The sequence below is a fragment of the Plasmopara halstedii genome, assembly GCF_900000015.1.
Source record: "Plasmopara halstedii genome assembly, contig: Scaffold_816, whole genome shotgun sequence".
Taxonomy (NCBI): Eukaryota; Oomycota; class Peronosporomycetes; order Peronosporales; family Peronosporaceae; genus Plasmopara; species Plasmopara halstedii.
The window spans coordinates 51,393-67,338 of NW_020187732.1; the positions used below are offsets into that span (position 1 = coordinate 51,393).

Here is a 15,946-nt window from a genome sequence, read left to right on the forward strand (position 1 = left end):
ATTAAAAACGACCGTAAACAAGTGAATCAAGCCGATGTACTTGTGTACGCAATTCGTTGTTTTGATGTTTAAGTCGTAGCTTTTCACTTGCAACGAGTTGCTTTTCTTCATATGCAATGCTCAATTGTTGCTCCAATTGTGTTGCAGCAGCCTCGGCAGCTTGTGCTGCACGTCTCCATGCATCAAGCTCACGTCGAGTGGTTCGATATTCATGTATTGTATGTTGATGCTCTGCTGCTGCCACTTGTGCGGCATCTCGTAGCGTCTGAATCTCTTGCAGTAGCTCTCGTTCACGTGTTTTAGCTTGTGCATTTTCGAGCTCAAGCTTGCGTAGTGCTGCTTCCACACGTTGAAGGATATGTAGCTCGGCTTGTGATGACTCGTCTTCTTCATGTACTCTAGAGCTTCGATTCACAACGTTATCATGCTGCTGCATTCGTCGATATACAGAACGTTCTTGAGAAGATGTAGTGACTTCTGCTTCGCTCGAAGACGTTTTGCTTCTCTCATTCAGCTCATTCGTGTTAGCTGATTCTTCGTCATCTTGGCTAGTTTCTGGCTTCATGTCATCGAGTTTAATACTGTGCGATAAGATTCTGCAACGTATAGAACGGTGAGATATATTGCTATCGGAAGAAGAGGAGTAGTATGGGCTGTTAAGTTGAGAGTAACCAGATCGTTTCCAAGCAGTCAGCGGTATTGTTGTTGACTTGGATGAAATAGATGAAAGCGGTGACACTGGCGGATCAATACCTTCATAATCGTCAGCAGGTGAACAGCTGGAAGAATCGATAGTGTAGTCCAAGTCACTGATAGTAGCCGTTGGCTGAGTCTCATCACAGCATCGACTAGTGACTGCTGGTGAATGACAAGAGGTAGAAGAGGAACTGGAGCGATCATCCTGACTCAACGAGCAAACGTCTTTCTTTAGCTCCAAACGTCTCGTTCTAGACTTTGGAAGCTCTGAGAGATTCGAATGAAATGAAGAGAGTGGTGCAATATGTACATCTTCTAATCTCGTCGCTATGGTATCAGGTTCATGCTGTTGATACTTTTGTTGTAGACGTCGCACTTGTGCGATCCAGTACTGACATTGGGTAGCAGACGATGCCATAAGTTGTTGTTTCACTACATCTCGTTTCATAATTGCTATTGACACGTAATGTACCAGATTGCATCGTGTTTTGTTCTTTTCCGCTACAATCTCAATTAGCTCCGTGGCTACGTCAATCGTGACAATCTCCACTTCATCGTTCCCATCCTGCTTTTCACCTCGTGTCTGCAAAAGCAGCAAATGTCTTCCATCACGAACGACAAGTGTACAAGTACATGGTCTCCACTCAAACAACTTTGTCTCGGCATTGCGTACTTTTCGCTTCAATCGAACTTCCACACACTCAGCAATACTTTCCATTGTCATCTAAGAAACCTGCTCGTTTATGGCGTCGCGTGGAACTATATACAAACTCGACTCAACGCCTGGTCTAAGTTAAGAAGCTTTAGTTTATTTCTGTACGAAGAAAGAAATCTATTACGTTCCAGCGTTGGAACTAGTGATCATCAAAATTTGAGCAACAGATCGAATCTTACTCTAACCTTTTATTTGATAGTCCTGTCAAAAGTCCCAAGTCTTGTTGATTGCCTTGTCCGACGACAATCGAAAGTTCCGAATCATGAAACGAGTGGACGTTTAATCTCGACGGATATAAAACAAAACATACGCTTTCGACGATACAGCAGCATCTGGTGTCGTCGCGCTAGTTTGACTGTCATTAAAGTCAAACCATTGCTTGGTCTCTGGATTTTTCGCCACAGCCGTATAATGTCCACCCCCTAGACCACCGACGTGTTCCGAGACGGCGTAGAGATCATACAATGGCTTTGAATCTTTTCCTGGTCCGATTACAAATGCCGAGAGATCCAAACTTTCAGTAGGAAAGTCGACAAGGGATGAAATCTTGTCTCGATGCATGTAAAATGAATTTTGTGCATATCGAAAGCGTTTGAGATGAAAGATCAATACTTTCGGTAGAGAATACAGATCAAACTTCTTGAATGCACGCACGTGAGTCTTGCATTTTGGACAATACCATGTATCGGCTTCTCCAAGTTGTTCACGTTCAGTGAATTTACTTAAGCAATCAAACAGTGTTAAAGGATCCGTTTCTGTTGAAATGGTCAAATGTTTCATTGACTCGTGTGGCTCAATTCGCTTAGCTGACGTCTCATCGTACCCACGCTGATATCTAATGAACATCTTACGTTTATAACACTTCATCAATATAACCGTAACAATATCAATAAACTTACCCATAACGATTCCACTCCAACGTTAAGCTAAAAGGACGTTTTCTAAACACATTCCATGGCTCCGAATCACTCGAAAGATCACTCATGTACGTCATTCTATCACTTGCTTCAGTCACATGAAGACGATACGGTACTTGCTGATCTTTCTTACATCCTACTTGATTCTCAGACAGATCACTTGCTTCTGTAGCTACAAGACGATGAACGACTTGCCATACTTTATCATGAACTTGAGCCTTCGTCGATTTCCGTTGAATGGAGACTAAAAGTGGTAAATTAAACCATTTCACCTCAACGCGTCGTTGTTTGTAATTGTTGTCTTCAAACGTATCGTACCTTTCGTCAATTGTACGTCCATCAACTGGTGATGCCACTGGCGCTTGATGGAGTAATTCTACAAGTTCAAACTCCTTTTTCGTTTCATCTTGTAATTCCAATGTCTCTAATCGTTGTGCTTCAGTATGTGGACGAATCGTAGATGACGAGAACGAATACTTTGTCACAGGTTTTTCCAATTCATATGCATGTAAAATGTGATCACGTACTCGTTCTATTGACATTTTATCTGCATACGGTCGTACAATGCGATGGCGCCAAACTTCGACGAAATAAATGCGTTCCATTGGAACTTTCGAGAGTTCACTTAATTTTTCTTTTGCTGTCAAGATACTACATCCTTCTTTTGGTAGACATAATGCATATTGCGTTGGAATGTCACCATTTGCCCAAAAGAGCTGCACTTGAACACGCACTGTTTCGTTACTTGGAATTGGTACAGATAGATTCATATATGGATCAAATGTAATCGATTCATTCCCACAATTAGCATTCGAACACGTCACATGACTTCGAAGTTGACCCATAAAGTTCTCAACAATTACACTATCATTCCGTCGAAGAAATTGATGCCACTCTTCTCGTGCTACTTCTGAATCTGTGCGTCCATTTCGTTCCACAGGTTCAGTATATGGTTTTGATTTCACACGATTCAAATCTTCATGAAGTCCATCAAGCAAGAAATTCATTAATTCTTGACTATCTTGTTGTTGATATCCTGCAAATTGAGGTGCATACTGTCCAATGACTGACTTGAGTTTTGTTGGCGTCACAACTCGAAACTCATTACTCCACATTTTACGTAAAAGACTAGCAAATTCTACTGCCATCATTCCACTCATTCCAAGTGGATTATCCCGATTTATCTCTTTAGTAAAAAATGGATGACCTGACGTTGGATCTTTTCGTAAGAAATATTCACGTAAAGGTGCAGTATTGATTAAACACTGTAACATGCTGTTCATAAAGCACGTATTGCCTAAATTCACAAGTCCAACGACACCAGCAACGGCTGGACGACCGCGTCCGATTTCATCTCGTCCGTATCGACTGTACGATGACACAAGAGAATGCGATTGTACATTTGAAGTCATAAATTTTGAGCTGTTCACAGCTTTGTGTGTCCCAACTGGACATAACATTTCATCTTGTGCATCCATCCAGACTTTCATACCATCAACTTCGAGTTGAATTCGCAAGGAATTAGTTAATTCTTTCTCCACATCTATCACACGAGCAATTCGCCATTCGGGAAATGGTTTTTCTTTCACTTCTGATCCAACAAGAATTTTATCGTCTATTTGAAAATCTCGCCAATTTTGAACTTTGGTATGTAGTGGTGCTAATCGTGAAGATAAACGATCAATCCATTCATCCCATTTGGACGTCCAACCACGATAATGTACTTTCACGTGATTTGCTTTTAAGTCTACAATTCGAGATTCATACCATTTGTTATCAGTATCCATTGCATCAATTAATTGACCACTTTCAAGTGTAAAACGCCATGCTTCAGCTAGAATTTGACTATAAAAACGATTGTGTCGCCAATCACGCGAATTCTCCTTCGACTCAAAACGTCCTTCAACTAATAATTGATGTACTCGCACATTTCCACTTTTCAACTCTTGTTGATTCAATTCTAAATGTTCAACTCGTATACTTTCCAAAATAAGTTCTGGATTTTGAGCAAGTTGAAAGCCCGTAAATGTTTGATCTGTTTGTACACGTACATCCTTGAACGACTTCCAAAGTGACTGTTCATCCACTCGATAACATACTTGTAAAGCTGTACTCACACTTTCTTCCTGAATGTCTGCAAACATAGTCGAAAGTTGAGATTTAGAAGCAATTTGCCATATTTTTAATTGTAACTCTTTTAAAGAACACGATTGACTTGCTGTTAGTATCAATGGTTTCTTCTCATCGTCAAATAGTTCACAAGGTTCGCTTAATCCTGAACGCCATCCAAATATCTACAAAAAGGGATTAAATTCTCATTTACTAAGACATCAAATAAAATACTTTACCTCAAACGTAATAGGATGTACTTCGACTAGTAAAGTATTAGAAAGTCTTTGAGTGATAACAAGTCGTGGAATTTCCCAATCATATCCAAAAGAATCCACAAGTTGTTTCCATACTCGTTGACTAACAAGACGATAATCTTGACCTTCCATCTATATAATAAAATGATCAAATAAAGACATTAAATAGAAAAAACGTTACTATAATACACATACCAACATCGGTTGAAGGACTGTAATCTGATGTTTCTTATCACTTCGATCAAGATCTAACAAACACGCATTTTGTATCTCCAAGAAACTTTTGTCATGTCGTTGAACATCATTCCGATCGAAATTGTTGCTTGAATATGTACCAAAGACACGTATCCACCATCTAGAAGATACAAGATACCATGTATCACCTTCATGTAAACGATCTTCACCAACTTGACGTTCTAGTGTCTCTGCTAGACGTTCTAATGTCATGTCTTGCCTACGCTCCATACTGTTCCTGTCGTTTAAGTGTTCGTTTCCTCGTTGTACCGTACAATTGGTACGTGACAGGGAATAGGGTAAGTGTTTTTGTACGCTAAAAATGGCTACATTAAATCAATACGTACAAGCCTCTTATCGTGCGTTCAAATCCTCACTTTCTGACTCTCTCCCATCATGTCTTCTAACGTCTCGGTTTATGATGCAACGATCACTACATTCAACCCTCAAGTATTTGATTTGTATATCTTAGCACAGAGTTGGCAACCAACGTTTTGTTCTGGAAAAGAAGCTCAATATCCTGGTTGTCGTAACCCTGAAACATATTGGGAAACTCATTTAACACTTCATGGTTTATGGCCTGAAGAATCGAATCATGTACCTCCAAGTTTTTGTTCTCGTGAAGCATTTGATGCGAAATTGATTGAACATACAATTGGAATGAAGACATTACATGAATTTTGGCCTGATGTTAAAGTTTCGGAAACTTCGGACGAATATGCCGAGTTTTGGAAACATGAATGGACTCGACATGGTACATGTTCAGGTTTAAGTCAAGTTGATTACTTTACTCAAGCTATAAATCTCGAAAGGAATGACACGCTTGCACCAACTCCTGAATTTGTACAACAACATGTTGGAAAAGAAGTGAATGTGAATGAGTTACGTCAAGCATTTGGTGACGCTGCTTTGAAATGTCAACATTCACACACTCATTCAATCATGTTCTCACAAGTTTTTACATGCTGGCAAAAGAATGCACAGAATATTCCAACGCATCGCTGTGTATGTCCACCACATATTCATGCTGAAGACACGTGTGGATCAACTACCATCTTGATTCCATCTTTTTCTACGGACGATTAATAACGTCCGATCATCACAAACGGATGCTAACTCCTTCATGACAGTAGATCCGTTGAGCGTTGTATAGTCGATTTTTAAACATAGAAGATTAAGATTCGATTGTACGTTGTAAACGATCGTTGCATCTGTTGTTACTAGCGTCTTATTGCGTGGATATGTTCACTAGATATTCTTCTACGTTTCTAAACAAGACAAAAGGTGTGTTGAAACGCGTGTTTATTCATATTGCGTGAATTTCTTACAACCCTCCACTTCTTCGTGTCGTTAACATATCCTTCTCATACTCAACATTATGATACTAAACAATACACAAACACCTCTGTCGTTCTAACACATAGAAGCTCGTACGAGTGAAATATGCAGCGGTGGAAGTACTGCAGTCGATGTTGCTACTGTCACAGGAGAGACACTTCGTTGTTGAGTATAATAAGATGCACGATACGAGACATTGTCGGATATTGTAAGCTTTGGAAGTTTGCACATGACTGGTGAGATCGCTGACGTTAAAGTCTCGTTTGTTACTCCAGTCAATCGTGGAGTGAAAAGTGCTGATTGGACCTGGTTTTGAAAGCCGTAAAAAGTCGATCGAGCGTCTTCGTATGTTTGTGGTTGTTGTTGTGTACGTACGACACTATTAATGTCATCGTAACTACGTTTCCGATCACTAGAAGTCAAAGGTTTGGGACTTTGATGCATCTTGATCGTCTGATCTCGTAACCCTTGACTTTCAATCACATGTTCTTCATCTTCAATACTTTGTAAAAAAGCATGACGAAGAGTTCGAAGATGGTGTGCAGCAGTTTCTTTAAAATGTGCTGCAGCAAGTGAATCTTGAGCACGTGGATAGTAAGCTCGTCGTCCAATCTTTGGATTGATTTTAATTCCAGCAAAGACTGAACCAGGTAGTAACTTTTTCGAAATTCGCATTGGATCACAATGAAGTTGTTGTGCTAAGTAGCCACGTAAGGTTGTTCCATATTGAATGGCTAGAACCCCATCACAAAAGTACGAGATTGTAGCTGCCGCATAATCTTCTTCTGCTCGTGTCCATTTTCCACGTCGTAATGGACCAGTTAAGGTCAGATCAACTGGATCGGAGATAGTGACGGGTATTGTCATCCGTGGTGTTTGCTGTCTTTGAAGCGAATGATGCGATGTTCGTAAGGAAGGTAAAAGAGGAAGTTGATGGTGCTGAAGTGATGGTAAATGAGTCAACGACATGGTTTTGCTTCTCAGTCGGAGTTTTTCGAAACTGAACAAATTGACAAATGAGCTTTAGCTCGCGACTTGAATGACACGGCGCTTCGTGCTCATCTCTTTCCGAACTCACTCTCGAGTCTATCTTTCACCCACCTCCACAAGCAGAAGGAGCTGACCACTGTCGTCCTGATGTTTGTAAAACCGCATGTTCAGAACGGATGATGTCACGCCGAGCAGTTGATGAGTGCAGGCCAGTGAGTGGTTTAAACGGCTTTTTTTCGCTTGAACAAAGCCATTGACAATCTAGTCGTACCATTTACACAGATTGAACCGTTTGAGCCCCTGCTTTCTACATTCCATGTACGTGCTCAACTTGAGTTTAAAACGTTAGGACCAGAGAGGCCAGAAGAGGAAGAAAAGAGACGTGAAAGTCACAGATACGGTCTCATTCGACTTGTCTCTTCTACATGGGAGAAATCTCAAGTCCCGCGCTAATAGGAGAAGAAAGAGACCGTATGCATTGACTTGTGCATGTGCTAATCTCATTGGAAAGCCACCGCGCGACGGCTCAACGCCTAAGGTGTCGTGTCTACCTCACTTCGCCGCGTTGACGAACCAGGTGTTCAAGTGTTGAACAACTAGGCCTCAAGTACAGCAGCTTGAATACAAATCTTTCTCACGTGATAGCAGAACAGACTTTGTTTCAAGAGTGGCTACGATGACACAGACTTCAGCTTTTTTCAGCTGCGTCGGACCACTAGAATACCTGTGGTCTTTTCAAAACCAGAACGCGTGAAAAAGAGACTTGCGTGGGCACTGGACCATCAAGATAGGCGTGCTTATGTTTCTGCCGTCAGACTTTGAGATGAGAGACTTAAATTCTCATGCAATTGACTACAGAAGGAGGAGCAAGTGAACGAATTATCTCGAAAGACGGAATAGCAAGTGAAAATCTGAACTTGTGGTCAAGGGTGCGCACCCATACGAAGACTTGATCACTTAGTCGATAGAGAATGACGAGATGATGCCGAAGATATTGAGATCGTAATCATGTTTGTGCTTATGCGTTGATTTCTTAGCAGATGGAGAGAGAATGAGTTTCTTACGACATACCATGTGGACAGAACCAAATGTGTTGAAAACGACAGTTGGACGTATGTGAACTTGTGAGACTAGATGTGTGGTGGAGGATGATATTTGACAAGATTTGTTTTGGCAAATGGCTTAGAAATAAAGAAGGTTACTGAGGTTATGAAAGTTTGCTTTTCATCTTCATCTTACTTGATTCATGATAACAGGATTGCGACATTCTCTATATCGCACTACAATCCTCGATCGACATTCGACGTAGCGGCTTGTCTGGGATCAGCTGCGTGGGCGTATTTTTTTCGAAGCTGTCTCGATAGAAAACATTGAGTACGTCTCTGTGTATCTCGAGGAGGGAATAGGGGTACACTCAACCCTTATTTATGGGTAGGAATAAAAATTGAGATACCATCGACGTCCACTTATTGTCTAAGGTTTCGCTCGTTATTGTTAAAAGTCTTTCGAGGTAGTTTACTCATAAGAATTATGTGATAGAATGACAACAAGAATAGTCCATAGTAAGGATATGACACGTTTAGTATGAGGCATAATTGGATACTAAGACACGAAGCAGTAATGCTTGATGGTTCAAGTCGTCGGAGACTACCGCTTTGGATTGTGGAACAATAAATTCTAGATCAAGAAATCCTTTCAAGAGTAATATTTGTAAAAAATACGATACTAAGCTGTATACTGTGATGGGTTCTTGCTTCAAATCAGTCTTCTGAAATTATTTTCTAAAACCTTCCAAGCAGCTGGTTCCACGTCAGTGCTTTTCGAAAAGGACCAAACAAAATAGCGAGGACTTAAAGTCATTGGAAATACAAGTGTGATGGGAAAGAATCCTATCTTTGTAAAAAATATGGTTGATGGGCTTTTTCGAATGTCGAGACGCTCATTCCATATATATGCGGAGTTGTCTAGTGATGAGTGATGCCCGAATTTATTGGAACGAGCCCTATTCACTCTTTTAGCAGTTGTTTATTGTCTCTTTGATCTGCTTCATGAGCTGCAGGAACGCAGGTGTCATGTAGAAATCTTTCGCATTGAAAGACAGGCGGGTCAATGGATTTGAAATGCTGTGCTCTATAAGCAAATTTTACTTAGAATTTATTGAGTTGTACGATTGACATGTGAACCATATTCAAGACAAATTCGAGAAACAATAGTCGTAGCCATATAGCGACAAGTTATACCTTTCAATGATTTTTTTCTTCCACATTTCGATTGAGCGAAATATTTGAGAATCATCAGATATTTCAATTGAGTTTAGAACTTTTTTATATTGCAGTCAGAAACAGGCAATGGCGAAGTGCAGAAACACTTTGCAGTCTAAAGTTCGATACATTCGTTAGTGTGTTTCCTTATATATGTGAACTTAGATTTTCAGGGATAGAAGATAATTCGACTCTTACGAAAAGGATTCACTCAATTGCTAGACTTGTTTTTATCACTTATGGTCACTACGTCCACAATTAATTGGTAAAATGCTTCGATCGTCAAGTGGTCCACATTTATAGACCATATTGTCATTTCTTGAGCTTACAATAGCCTAGCAAAATATGCTGCTCCACTACTTGAGAATCATGACCAATGCGTTGTGTGGCTCTTTTTCATTGTAGAGATGAGTGTTTGCGTTTTTGATGCTGAGTCGAATGACCATACCTTGCTACTATTGTACACGAAACCACAGCAGTACTTAAAGCCGGCAAGGTATGATGATAGCGTATTTTAACAAAGAGAGAAGGTCAAGTGATTCCACTGATGATTCTATTGGTGTGTGAGAGCGAACTTAGAGAGTTTATAAGTAATTTTGTAATCTTTTAGATGGGTGGAGTGCTGTTGACAAGCTGCCCAGTCTAGACTAGGCTCATCGCACAACAACGAGCCAGCCAAGTGGCCAGACGGTGAAGAGAAGAGGGTGGACTTGCTGTAACGTAATTAATTATGGTGCACATACACATTACACTATTGTCTCATGGACTTTAAGGAAAACTCATCTGCATGATGATGGAGGGTGTTATGGTGACTCTGCGAAGGAGATGCTCATGGGACGCTGAAGCTGCTAGCTTCACGCTATGCATTACACAACTTTTGCTGCGATAAACATTGTACAACACAAGAGGTGGTATCATATTAAACTATATTCACTTCAGCTATATTACACTTTGATTATCACAGAAGAAGTACTTGTTACTTGAGAATCCTCAGTAATGAATAACTTCGTGTCTTTTGATATACGTGCACCTTACACTAATATCGCGATTCAATGGGGACTAGCGTGACTGTAGAGTACTCGGATGTTGAGGTGTGGATTAAGAGCGTCACTTTGTCATTTCCTATGGAGAAAACCTCGGCTGACCCGCCATAAAGGCATTGAATGGTGTCGCCGCGGGCTTTGAAAGGCTCGTAAATCCATACGCTTCGCAGACTAACTAAGATGATATCCGAAGGAATAAACTTCTAAGAGCTGGTAATTGTAAGTGTAGTCAGGGAAGCATATTTCTTGTGCATTCGTACTCGAAGCGTGATGTCTTGTAAGAAGACGTCGTGGTGGTGACCTTAGTCAGGATCTCATTTAGGTCGCGGACGGCGTGACGGGATGTGAATTCTATTATGATGTATGAGCGTATTGCACTGTTGTCTCTCGGACTTAAAAAAGCAAACTATATAAGCTACAAGCTGGAGGAACATGATGAAGTATCTTGTCTAGTACTCAGTACGAATGATCACGATGGAATTTAATTGAGAAGAGGCCCGTGGAACAAGTCGACTGTAAGTCTCATGCTAGACTGTACACATGCTTTTATCATGACAGAATGCATATAGATACTTTTGGTACCAGCTGGAAAATGTATGCCACTCTTAAATAAAGATTAACTAGTGATTAGACAGGTTCTCGCCGAGTTGCATACTCTGTGCGTTTTCAACACAGACCTTAAGAGCGAATGCTTCCTCGTGCGCGACGCGCGGCGAATATGTAGACAGGTCAATGCTCTGGGTCTTGAGCGCGAAATTTACCTCAAGCAACGCTACGTTGAGCTAGCCATAAGTTTTCTATTGTTACCAGCGCGGAAGCTGTTTGAAGCGAGGCAAAATGAGTTCCCTTCCCCGCAAATCGCCTTTACTGTGGTTCACAAGTAATTGGAATGAACACGCTCGGAAAAAATACGATTGTTTCACTTGTCACAACTTATTGTTGTAGGCCAAATCAAGCATCATGACAAGGCAGCGCGACGCTAACCGCATCGTCAAGACAAAGATCTTAAACGAAGCTTAAGCCAAGTGCTTGCTATCAGGCTTTTTTCGCGGCTATAAACTCATTTTTCATCATCATGGTAGCCTTTTTTCTCTAGCGTTTAGCTGTGCCGTAAGGTTAAGCTATTACACCCGCTTCGAAATTTGTGTCAATCTGTGTTGTGAGCGCATAAAGCAATCCGTTTTCTTAGATTGCTCGTTTTATTTCTGTGTCACAGCAATCACGGGTCGAAGCGCTGCAGAGTTTATTGTATTCAATATGGCGCGACTGTGAAACAATGTACATTAACTCATTCATTTTATCCAATCCAGTGACAGCTTAATTTTTATATCTTCATTCATATTAATCGTGTACTAGGTTTTATACGATGTGTAAGCAGATTCCAAAATTCGTCTCATATGCTACAAACCCAAACGAACTGCAACTTGGTAGTACTGACTTTCACTTCTTTTGCCAACAGCGACATACATTGCTCAAGTTTCCAAGTCATATCCCATGAGAACGAACAGCGGCATTATACCGAAATGCCGTTCCTTACTCGGTGGTCACACGATTGCCCACAATTACTTCAAAGTTCTTTGCCAGATTTGTTTGATCCGTTACAAATTTGAAACTGCAAATATTGTGTTAGATTGTGGAGTTAAGGTGACGTCACTTTGGTTGAGGTGAGGTGAGCCTCAGAGACCCTATTGTCGAAATGAACGATGAATTAGTCATAAATGTGGTGAAGCGGTAAGTCAGAAACGATGTTGGCTTAACTTATGGATATTGACATTACCATCTGAAAGTCAGGTATAAATTTGTGAGGCAACGATTCATTAGATGCTTCGTTAACTCGAGTGAGAGTCAAATAAACGTAGCGCTGGAGTATTTGCATGTATTCCAAGCTTATTAGATTGCTTTATCATGTCGAAACGACGCTAAAGATCTGTGGTGAGCATCTTGTGCCGCTGGACACTACGAAAGTTTGTTCCGTGATAACTGTGTTATGAGTTACATATTAGAGCACGCCAAGGAGATTAAACGACTCATAGTTCAATTCAGCTGCCCGATATGTCCTTGCATCCTTAATTTTTCACTTTGTTGTGTATACCTGAAACGAGAGTTTTCTCGGCAGCAAAATTCTAATGAAACAAAATTGCGAATTGTAGATTTAGTGTGAATGTGAATGTTAACTGTGATTAGGTACTGTGAGTCGTTGCAATTCTTCACCTATTCACCACTATGGTGTCGTTTCAGCGTCTGCTCTACGCTAAACGACCTCCAAAACTAAGGCCAAAATTTTGACAGCCAGCGGGAGTAAATGGTACGATACTGTATACAAATCTAAGGCGATAGTCTTGCGTCGTCGTCTTCGTGTGGTCTGACTATATGATATAAATTCGTTTGGGGATCATTGCTCTCTCGCAACTTAAGGTTTTTAAGCTTATCAATTGTTTATTGAATGTGGATTCTCACAAAAATTTATGCTTGCCTTCAATTAATGTTTACAAAAAGTTACAAATATTTTAGTCTATTAACATTATTTTCTCTCTTACTTTTTACATTTGATATTGATTCATGTAAAGAAATTTTTTGATGGGGCACTGAAAACTCGTCCGTTCGTTATTTTGCAGCGAAGTGAGGGCTGTTCGCATTACCAAAGAGAAGCCTACGATACGGACAAATGGATGGCGTAATATAGGTTCTAATCACATCAACCACGACTTAGTGTCGGTGTGCCGCTGAAGAAAATAGTTAAGATACCGATCTCAGTATATGTTCTGGAACACTGATGACGTCACACTGATTACAAGAGAGCTCACAACCAATGTCATTATTATGGATATATAAAATTGAAGTTTGTTGATCATTGGCCTCAGATTACATTTGGTAGGTTTTAAATAAGCACATGGTTCCAAACTCAGGTCCTAAATAAAAATTCACTTCGGTGTTTTACAACTAGTTGACATCTTAAAGGCCGCATTTAAGGCTTTCTTTACAGCGATAGTTGTGCCCATTATGGCGAAGAAGTCAATATACCGCTGGAAGATCATTATGGGAATAGATTCGAAGAGATAGGGTCCACTGGAATACGCCATGACCATCAAGGACAAAAGCGATATCACGAGCTTTGTCAACCACGCATATGCAATGCTTGTTATTGTGCAAGGCGTTGAGATTCAGTATCAGACCAACATACGCTCGGTCAAAAGCGCAACGTAGGTAATGGAGATACTACAGTAGTTTCACACTCGCTTTGCCATTCAGTTTTTTTCGCTACCTCAAGGCGGAGAGTGGTACTTTTGTGACGTAGCAACTGGACTCTTTTACAGAGCTGATTGTAAGAATCCCGACAGGCAAAAAGCCGGTTCATGAGTTGTGTCAGCTGGCTGTACTTCTCAGCAGTCCGCCGTCGAAGTATGATTTACCACATATATTTTATGAAATGTAAAGACATTACGCTGATAGCAGCGAAAAAAGCTGCTCAAATATCAGACAAGCTCACAGATAACGTACGGAGAAATACTTTGCGTAAATAGGAATGCTGAAAGAATCCAAAGGTGAACGAAACCACGAGTGGGAAGGTGGCGACAGTGGCAGATTATAAGGCATGTGTATAAATTGCATTTAGCTTGGTCACATGGAGTGAATTCGCTCAGCTAGATATTGGAACAGCAGCGATGAGGCCGTATTTGCAATGGGCGAAGGATGATCAACAGGATGTCTTATCGACAGTGGCGCTACACCCGACATGACCCCGCACTGGTGAGTCCCGAGAGCTTTTATCAAGCATCAAAATAATGATTGTAGATGACAGAGAAGATGACACGGTAGAATGACCGATTTGGGTGGGAAAAAATATGCATACCGGGGTTTCCAAGACTTGGTAATAGTTTCTGTATAATGTCCTTGAGCAATGCGAAATTTGCGCTCGTCACGTGTTGCCTGAAGTTAAGATCAAAATATTGCATCGAATTACAAGAGCTGAGAGAGCGTACATGCTATACAGTGAGCAGTCAGAAAAAATGATAATTTGAGTATAGCAGGGCTGACTCTCACTGGGAGCTTTGGCATGATCGCTTAGGCATCCAAACAATACAAGACACAACAGCACTTAAACGAAGAAAATTCGTATATCTCTGATCAAGCAAGGAGCCAAAAAATGTGCTTTGATGTTTGAAGAGTCATAGACAGTCACGTATTTGGTTACAATGGCGACACGGATCAGCACAGTCGTTATCGTCCGCCACCGACACTTCTTGACGAGAATAGTGGTTCCACAATCACGCGAAATGTCTTGCGGGCCGACGTCGTCACCAGGATCAAACCCATTATCTTGTGAAGTGGCGGGGATACCCCGATTCCGAGAATTTGTGGGAGTTTATAATGCCTTTTGGGCAAGTGTGTTGAGGAGTCAAAGACAGAACAATGACAAACTCAGGGTGACGAAGCCGCATTGTTCCCCAGCGTTCCATTGGGTGCCACTTTCGTGTTTGTTGCTGTCACGTGACACACGCAATTCACCTTCATCCGGTGGAATTGCTATCGCTCATCAGTCAGCGGAAAATAGCGTCTTTAGCCGTGACAGACGCCTGCATTCATGGCGATAGAGTAATATTCGAAAAGCATTGACTGTATCCTTTTCCAGTGACCACCACTCTACCTTGAGCTTTCCTATAAAATCATCGGAATATGTTTAGGACCGGTGGTCTTCCCACAGCCAAAGTGACCGGCCATCGGCGTATCTTACATCTCGTACACTATATTGCATTTCAAATCATCGTTGTGGGAACCACAACCCGTGGCTCGTCGTCATGTGCAGCTTCATAGTGTTGGAGACTATCATTTCATGCATATTGTAGCGGGCGCGTTTTTGTGTCGTCCGATTATGAATTAGCGCATCTCACGATGTTGGCAGCTCCAATTGACATCATGGTAGGTACAGCGTACGAGTAAGATTCAACTTGTGTTGAGATGCAAAATGCCGTTGGAAGGAAAGAGGCAATGAACTTAGATACCGCTTCATTGAAGTGCGCCGTTGCACGTTGTTGCGCCCTCTCTGTTTTTAGCTTATTGGATGGATCCTTGTTGTATCAAGTGTACAATGTATGGAACTAGTAAGGCTCATATGGAAGTTTTTCAAGCTGTAAACAAACAATCTATCTAGTATTTTTCTGACCGCCTACTGTGTTTTTTATCTTTTAGTAAGCTTTACAACGCTTGAGGTGGATAGCTCTGAGACCGTCACGGAGCTTTAGAGCTGTAATTATAGGATTATCAAAATCCATGAAACATGTCAAATCTCTGCTTCTTGGTATCACAAAAGGAAATCTCATCACGAAACATTCGTCCAGTTTCTATATCGAACTGATGTAATCATATCATATCAGAGATACCCTTTTCA

General features: G+C 41.0%; 4 protein-coding genes across 4 annotated transcripts; 2 read left to right on the forward strand and 2 right to left on the reverse strand.

Moving 5' to 3' along the window:
- Position 1: 1 nt before the first annotated feature.
- On the reverse strand, positions 2–5,159 carry PHALS_13958 (ubiquitin carboxyl-terminal hydrolase 4; the record flags this gene model as incomplete). The annotated part of the gene is made up of 8 exons (XM_024729676.1): positions 2–1,087; positions 1,169–1,386; positions 1,464–1,528; positions 1,597–1,722; positions 1,785–2,246; positions 2,311–4,622; positions 4,677–4,826; positions 4,890–5,159. The coding sequence occupies 8 exons, from the start codon at positions 5,157–5,159 to the stop codon at positions 2–4; spliced, it is 4,689 nt and encodes a 1,562-aa protein (XP_024580030.1).
- A 165-nt stretch (positions 5,160–5,324) lies between these two features.
- Positions 5,325–6,247, forward strand: PHALS_13959 (ribonuclease; the record flags this gene model as incomplete). Its single annotated transcript, XM_024729677.1, has 3 exons — positions 5,325–5,933; positions 6,099–6,115; positions 6,181–6,247. 3 exons carry the CDS (start codon positions 5,325–5,327, stop codon positions 6,245–6,247), a joined length of 693 nt encoding a protein of 230 aa, XP_024580031.1.
- Positions 6,248–6,341: 94 nt separating this feature from the next.
- Positions 6,342–7,235, reverse strand: PHALS_13960 (uncharacterized protein; the record flags this gene model as incomplete). Its single annotated transcript, XM_024729678.1, has 1 exon — positions 6,342–7,235. The coding sequence occupies one exon, from the start codon at positions 7,233–7,235 to the stop codon at positions 6,342–6,344; it is 894 nt and encodes a 297-aa protein (XP_024580032.1).
- A 197-nt stretch (positions 7,236–7,432) lies between these two features.
- Positions 7,433–8,565, forward strand: PHALS_13961 (uncharacterized protein; the record flags this gene model as incomplete). The annotated part of the gene is made up of 6 exons (XM_024729679.1): positions 7,433–7,468; positions 7,539–7,656; positions 8,248–8,266; positions 8,339–8,368; positions 8,443–8,453; positions 8,513–8,565. The coding sequence occupies 6 exons, from the start codon at positions 7,433–7,435 to the stop codon at positions 8,563–8,565; spliced, it is 267 nt and encodes an 88-aa protein (XP_024580033.1).
- Between the last annotated feature and the right edge of the window lie 7,381 nt (positions 8,566–15,946).